The following is a 7,938-nucleotide window of genomic DNA, read 5'->3' on the forward strand; positions in this document are numbered from 1 at the left end:
TGCTGACTACTGGGGTGAAGGCACAGCAGGTAAGGAGCAACCTTTCTTTGCCCTGTGTGCTGAAGCGTGGCTACACCTGCCAGGAGCAAGGCTGGGGCCCCTCAGAGCAGCTTTGGCAGAGGCTCTGGCAATGGTGGCAGGGCAGCAGGAGGGAATGTCAGCTACAGCAATCTCGAGTTGGAGATTCCACAAAGCTGTGGCAATACACGTCTTCATAGGCATCCACCAGTGGGGCCCACATCCAAGAGATGATCCAGTGTTAGGCAATCCTACAGTCAGACACCAGTTGCGATTCCTAAAATCTACTTTTCTTTTACATTGATCTTCATTATAAAATCCTTTCAGTAAATTTACTTTCTTTCACCTTTGCTAAAGGGCTACTACTTTTCTTTCCAAAGCAATTACACTGGAAATACGGTCTATTAGGAAAAAAAAAAAAAAAAAAGAAAGAATAAAAGGGGGAGGGGGAGTATCTTTGGTGATACATCCTTGTGAGGCTTTGTTCTGGGTACTTCCTGTAGTGAGGGACTTGTCTTATTGCAAGCAGCAAGGAACAGAGAAATATTTGCTATTTATGTACATATGCACATATGTAACTGTTGTGCAGCCTGACTTCCTGAAGCTATCTGGAAACAACAACTTGTGCCACCCAAGTGTCCCCTGAGAAACAATCCGTTTGCTAACACTGCACTTTATTATAGTGGAGAGCACAAACCACACAGGCAGGAAACCATAAAACCCCTCAAGTTAACTGCAGCCAACGGCCCGAGGGCCTGGAGGGGCAGCGGGGACCAGGCAAAGGGAGGGATGCAGCCCCAGGCCGGCTGCTCGCCAGTGGATGCAGCCGGATGTTGTCGCCTGTCCCATCACCACGCCTGGCCCTTTTCTCCGCCGATTTTAATCAGTGCCCAGAGCCGAGAGGAAGTTAATCACCAACCACACGCCTGGACACAGCGAGGGGCCGCGGCCGGGCGGGGCTGGGCGCACCCTGCGCTGGGCTGCCCATCTGCCCCGGGCCGGGCGGGGATGCTCGGGGGACACGCCAGCCCCCGGCACAGACACGGGATTTGCAAATGACCCCGGACAGGAAAGGCGTTGTATGCAAAGGGGGCTAACCGGGAAAGCTCCCAGGCAGTGGAGCTGCTGATGGGGTTTTTTGCAAGGTAAATACAACCCAGGAATTCACGGGAATAAGGCAGAGCAAACATTAACCTCCTGCGCCGGTGGCTTTGCGAAACAGCCGCTACCACGGCTCTCTTAGCTTGCTGCTCCTTTTTCATGGAAAAAAGAGTTCGTGGCTCAAAGCCAGCTGTAAATTAACAGCTAAGTGAAACCATTATGTCAGTGGGATGCGTTAATCGGTTTACAAAACACTGCTCGAGGTACGATGCATATTCGTAGGCAGGAAGGGAATGCAGGCGGGCACCCGGCACGTCGAAACCCAGCGGGGTCACCGGCCTGGGCCCCGTCTGGCGGGGAGGAGGGGACAAGGACCTCCCTACGAGCGCCCAGCCTCCCGACAGCTGACCGCCGGGTTCTGCTTACGCTTTGCCTTAGGAAATCTTCATTAAAGCGCCCGGAGAAACTATTTTGGATGGGGGGGTGGGCGGCGGGGCCCCACTGCCGCTCACTTGGTCTCACCCGGACCGACAGGGCAGAAGGGAAAACATGAGGGGAGGGGGAATCTCTTTAAAGGGAAAATAATCTTATTTCCCAGGGCGAGGCGCCGGGAAATCGGGAGCCGCTTGCCCCGGAGCCCCCGCAGCCCCAGCGGTAGCGGCGCCGCTCCCCGGCCGTGCCCCGGCCCCGGTCCCGGTGCAGGGTGGGCGGTTCGGCAGCGCGGCCGCCCCTCCCTCCCTCGCCGGCCCCTCCCGAGAGCCAAAACACACCTGCCCAGAGGGGGCTGGGGGCGTAGCAATGACGACAAGGGCAGCCCGGTGTTAGGGTTCAGTTCCAGCTGATTTTATTTCCTTCCCGAAGAAAAAAAAAAAAAAAAAAAAAAAAAAAGGAAAATAAAAACAAAACAAAACAAAAAAGAGAGGTTATTTACAGAAGGTATATCAACAATCTGACAGGCAGTGAACTTGACATGGTTAGCTGGCATGATTTTTTTTCTTTTTTTTTTCCTTTCCCCACGTTGTGCTGTGGGGGACCGTAGAACAAAAAAAAAAAAAAAAAAAATCTACACAGCATATTGCACAGGATGGATGACCAAAAAAAGAACAAAAAAAAAAGAACAAAAAAGTTAAACCCTTAACGGAACCACCTCATTAGGCAGACGTCCTAGTGCCTGTCATGTTATATTAACATACATAAACACACAATCTTCTTTTTTGCTTATTATAATACAGACTTAAATGTACAAAGATGTTTTCACTTTCTTCATCTTAAACACAACAGCTATAAACCTGAATACATATGCTATCATCATGCCATAAGAGACTAAAACAATTATATTTAGCGACAAATAGAAAGGATTAAATAGTCAAATACAAGAATGAAAAACGCAGTACATAGTGTCGCGAACTCAAACCGGCATTTCGATAGATCCAGTGGTTTAAACGGCACGTTTTTGCTTAGAAAAAAAGTGCAAAAGATGTGGTTTACAAGTTAAAGGTACAGGATCCCTTCTGTGTGAACGCACCAGTTGCTTCATTCATGCGGGGCCAGGCGGCTCCCCAGACGGCAGCGCCCAGTGCCAACCCCTTCCCCCGGGCCCCGGCCGCCCCTCCGCCGAGAGCGGGGGCTGCGGAGCGGCAGCGGCGGGGGCGGCGAGGGATGCTGTCACTTTAAGATGCCTGCAGATTGGAGTGTAAACATGGACAAAATAGGGGCTGATTCGTGGGTGTGTGAGAGTGTGAGTGAGCGTGAGCGCGCACACGCGTGTGAGAGACTAACCAGCGGCCCTGTTGTTAAAATCAGGAAATCCAAACAGCGATTTACACCGATTTACACCCCCTTTATATATTTTTTACAAAAATACACTGAGAAAATAATCAAACGTTTTCATCTCTCTTCTCTTTTTGTTTTTAAAAGTGTCAAAAGTCTACATTTAAATATAAAAAATTAAAAGTTAAAACTCTAGCCCTTCCGTGAAGGAGACATAAAAATGGTGCGGGTAACAACGAGAACTACCAAAAAAGGACAAAGAAATACAAAGTCAAAAATGTTTGGCCAGTATAAATACGTCCACTTATAAAATGGCATCCGATTACATTTACAAGGAAAAAAAAACAAAAAACAATACGAGGATGGAGCATCGGTGAGAAAAAACAGTCTTTTCATTTACAGCTATAAGGAACAAACACATACATACTCTGAGAAAAAATTTGGTCCTGAATTTTCATTTTTTTAAAGTCCAGCACAGATTTGACAGATTTGAGTTGCGTTTGAATCCTTTAAAGAGTTAAGAATGAAAAAAAGCTGGTGATATTTTTGTAGGAATCAAACATAGCGCCATCTATCTGCTTTGATATTATCCTAACACTAGTTTTGTTTTTTTCAAACTGTTCAACAGTCTTACAGAAATCTTGAAAAGATAGACAGTATAACATGCTATATTAAACCCCACCAGTGAAATAATCCAACACCATCACGATTCTGAGTAAGAAGAAAAAAACTACTTTTTTTTGTATTTTCAGGTTTGTTTTTTTTTTCTTTTTTTTTTTTGCAAAAGCCATCGCCCTCAGCTTCCCCTGTACCACATCATGACAGAAACTGTTCCCATTCGGTCTCTGTTTCAAAAGAAGTTTTCAGTGTTCTTGAAGTTTCAGCCTTATTTTTCTCTCTACATATTACATGAGGTGACTGAGAAAAGCGCTGCCGCCACCTTATCTGTACGTGCAAATCCATTTCAGTTTATTATTATTTACCCCACCGTATTTCCAAGACAGCTCTCAAGTGTAAGTCTGGCTCTTCTCCGCTTAAACTAGGATCTCAGTCCAGCTCCATCCACCTCCTCCTCCTCCTTCTCCCAGCATTGTTGCCTCTTCTCACCGCAGAAGAAACCGGGACAGGATTCCTCCCCACAAACGTGAACCTTGCAAAGGATTTGGGTGGATTTTCTGTTCTTTTTTTGTTGGTTTTTTTTTTTCCCCAAGCAGTTCTGTTCGCTCTTTCATTGGGAAGGGCGAATGCCCAAGACATCCAGTGCGCGCTCAGCACAACGCATCGCTCCCCCTCCTCTTTATTCGTATAAAATGGGCAATAACAAAGAACCCAGAGGTGTGTGGTTTCCCCTCCCTCCCCCTTCCTCTGTCTCTCTTTTCAGGAAATAAAAAAAGGGAAAAGGACAGCGTCTCGCTCCCGCCAGTCTCTCAAAAAGCACCGTCAGGCTCCTCTCTCGGAGGGGGCGTGTGCGGGTCCGTCTGCAGCCGGAGGAAGGGGACTGCCGGCCTTTCCGCAAGGAGAGGGCGATCCCGCTCCTTCCCCAAGCTCAAGAAGCAGTCTTTCAACAGCCCCTTCCCAGAAAAAAACAAAACACCTCCTTCCCCTCCCCTCAAAAAAAAAAAAAAAATAAATCCCAAAACACAAACACCAAACAAAACAGAAAAAGACACAAAAGCGCCCGGCGGGGTGGGCGAGTCCTGCCGACAGCCACGCGCGCCGGTGCCTCCTCCAGCAGGGCCCGGCTCTCGCCTCAGTAAGTGAAGACCAGGTTGGAAATGCTGGACTCCAGCCAGTCCCCCGAGATCATCTCACTTACCTCCGGCGTGCAATAGTCCGGGAACTCAAAGTGCGAGCCCGAGCCGGGCTCGAAGTTAAAATCCAGGTCCCGGTCGAGCACCGAGGAGCTGAAGCTGCCCAGGGACATGCTCTCAAAGCCGGGGCTGGGGTTCAGGTCCAAGAGGTCGTCCTCAAACTCGTCGTCCGACGAAGAGGAGCCGGAGGAGGAAGAGGAGGAGGAGTGGGAGGACGCGGAGGAGGAATGGGCCGTCGAGGGGGCCGGAGAGGAGGCGCGCAAGCTGGTGTAGCTGCGGTGATCCGAGGGCGAGCCGGAGCCGGAGGGCGAGGGGCAGGCGACGCCGCCGCAGTCCCCGTCGGGCCGGCCCGCGCCGCCGCCCCCCTCCTCGTAGAGGCTCAAGGGGTCGCCGGCCTCCGCCGAGCTGCTCAGCGTGGGGCTGCCGGGCACGGCGCCGCCGGGGGAGGCGGAGGCGGCCGCCGCCTGCCCGCTCCCAAAGATGTAGACCCGCTTCAGCTTCTTCTCGGCGAGCGGCTTGCCGGGTCCCGAGGGCGCGCCCGCCGCCCCCCGGGGCTTGTAGAGCGCCTGGTGCTCGGGCGGCAGCAGCGCGGCCGAGGGCTCCCCGGGGAACGGGGCGGCCTTGCCCCCCGCCGCCTTGCCGTGGGGCTTGCCGCCCGCGCCCGCGCCGCCCGCGGGGGAGGGCTTGGAGCCGCCGCCGCCGCCCTTCTTCGGGGCGGGCTTGGCGGGGGCCGCGGGGCCGCCGGAGCCGCCGCCCGCGCTGCCCCCGCCGGCGCCGCCCCCGCCGCCCTTGTCCGCCTTGTCGCCGGGCTTGGCGGAGCTGTTGCCCGACTTCACCTTCTTCCTGGGCCGGTACTTGTAGTCAGGATAGTCCGCCATGTGCTTGAGGCGCAGCCGCTCCGCCTCCCGGATGAAGGGGATCTTGTCGCTGTCCTTGAGCAGCTTCCAGCGCTTGCCCAGGCGCTTGGAGATCTCGGCGTTGTGCATGTCGGGGGACTGCTCCATGATCTTTCGCCGCTCGATCTGTGACCATACCATGAAGGCGTTCATGGGCCGCTTTATGTGCCCGCTGGGTGTCTTGCACCAGCTCGGGTCATCCGCCTTGCCCCCCGTGGAGGCGGTGGAACCCGGCGTGGGGGAGGAGGCGATGCCCAGCTCGATGCCGGCCCCGGAGTCGGAGGTCTCGGCGGCCAGCAGCGCCTCCGTGTTCTCCGCCGTGTTGGTCTGCTGCACCATCGCGGCGGCGGCGGCGGGGGGCTCGCCGGGGCTCAGCGCCGCTCCGGAGCTCAGCGCCGCTCCGGCGCGGGGCAGGGCGCGCAACTTCTCACAGCGGCACCGGGACGGCGCAGCCCCCCGCGGCCGCGCCCCCGCTCCCCGCACCACTTGTACTTCCACACCGGCGCCTCGTCCCCGGCGGCGCGGTCCTCTCCCCCTCGAGGCAGCGGTGGCGGCAGCAGCAGGAGCAGCAGGAGCGGCGGGGCCGCCCGCGGTCAGACAAGAGTTTCTGCAAAAGCAGCGCCCCGAGCCGCCCGTCCAAGTTTGCTCTTTTTTTTTTTTTTTTTTTTCTTGGGGTGTTGGGCTTTTTTGGGTTGGTCTTTTTTTGGAGGGGGGTGTCGGTCTGCTTTTTTTTCCTCACCACATCGGGTTTCCCCCCTCCCCGAAGCAGCTGGTCCAGTTCACAAGCGCGTTCCGCCTGCCCGCGGCGTTTCAGGAGAGCGGCACTCCTGCCGCCGAAAGTCTCTCAGCGCTGGGCACGGCCAGCGTGCACCGCCGCGGGGGAGGGGGGAGGCGGCGCGCCCCCGAAGCCCCGAAAATCCCGGCTCCAGGACCCGTGGTGGCGGCGGGGTCGGTGGCCAGGAGTTTGTGCAGGTTGGATTTGGCAGTTGCGAGGTACCGAGCGACAAGGAAACCCCTCGGGATAAGGCAAAAAAATGGAGAAAAAAATAAAAAAGAAAAAATAAACAAAAAGGCAAAAATAATAATAATTGAAAAAATCGCCGTAAAAAAAGAAAAATAAAAAAGCGCTCGTGCATGAACGAGTGTGTACGTCCCCGGCAGGAAGAGCGGCGAGCCGGGCGCCCAGCTCCGTTCTCCTCCTTCGTCCTCCGCCGACGGCGGTGCCGCCGCTGCTGCTGCTCCGCGCGCGCGGAGCCCCGCGGAGCCGCCGCCGCCCCCCGCGCTCGCCCGCCGGGCGCTGCCCCGCGCCCCCCGCACGCCGCGCTCCGCCGGCCGCAGCTGAGAGCGGACCCCGCGCCCGCCCCGCGCCGCTTTATCCTTTCGCAGCCCGCCCCGCGGCCAATGGCGCGCTGTATCCAACGCCCTCCGCGTGCCAAGCCCCGCCCGCCGCCCCGGGATTGGCGGCCGGCGCGGAGCGGTAATAATGGCCGCGTGCAATGGGAAGCGCCCGCGCTGACCTCATTCCCGGCGGCGGGGCGAACTTTTTAAAAGGGGCAGGAGGGCAGCGCCGCGCGCCGCCCCGCGCCTCGCCGCGCACGTGCCCGCGGCCCCCCGGCCCCCGCCCCCCGGCCCCGCTCCTCCCCGCCCCCCCCACCTCCCTGCCGGGGGGGGAAAAATCAGGAAATCAGCAAAAATCATCATAATACAAATAATTTAAAAGAAAAAAAACGAAGAGAGAAAGAAAGGGAGAGTGGGGAATGAAGGCGTCCCGCCCCCGCGCCGGGCGGCGAGCGGGGACACCTGCCCGCACAAAGGGCCGGGAGGCCGCTCCCGCCGCCCCGCAGCCGCCGCACGCCCAGCGGGCAGCGCTGCCCGGGGAATGCCGCAGGGCGCCCCGCACCCGTCCCCACGCCCACACGCGCAGTGTCACGGAGGGGTCGCCGGCCCTGGAGAAGGGCCCGCCAGGCGCGGCCGTCACGCCCCCTCCGCACGGAGCTGGAGCGGAGCGCGCAGGGGTGGGACGGGACCGGCGGCAGGCACCGGGCACGGCGCTGAGTAACCCTGCCGCCCGTCCCGAATTCCCCGGCGCGCAGCGAGGAAGAGGCGCTGCCCTCATCGCGTTTTTACCCTCCGACTCCCCTCCTGCGTTTCGCTGCATGCCGCGGTGCCACCGAGGCGCCCCCATCCCGGGAGAGGCTGCGGCTGGGGGTCCCGGCCCGGCCCCTCCGCGTCCCCAGAGAGCGGGAGGGGCCGCGGGAGGGAGGAAGGAGCGGCGCGCAGCCGGCAGGCAGGTACCGGCCCTGGGGGGAGCTGCTGCCGTGTCCCTGCCGGTCCGCCCCGCC

At 57.4% G+C, this 7,938-nt stretch overlaps 1 protein-coding gene across 1 annotated transcript; it reads right to left on the reverse strand.

Moving 5' to 3' along the window:
• Positions 1–3,020: 3,020 nt before the first annotated feature.
• Positions 3,021–6,830, reverse strand: SOX4 (SRY-box transcription factor 4). The gene has a single exon (XM_063159814.1). It carries the CDS (start codon positions 5,933–5,935, stop codon positions 4,640–4,642), a length of 1,296 nt encoding a protein of 431 aa, XP_063015884.1. The 5' UTR covers positions 5,936–6,830; the 3' UTR covers positions 3,021–4,639.
• Positions 6,831–7,938: the final 1,108 nt, after the last annotated feature.

The sequence above is a fragment of the Melospiza melodia genome, chromosome 1 (genome assembly GCF_035770615.1).
Source record: "Melospiza melodia melodia isolate bMelMel2 chromosome 1, bMelMel2.pri, whole genome shotgun sequence".
NCBI lineage: Eukaryota > Metazoa > Chordata > Aves > Passeriformes > Passerellidae > Melospiza > Melospiza melodia.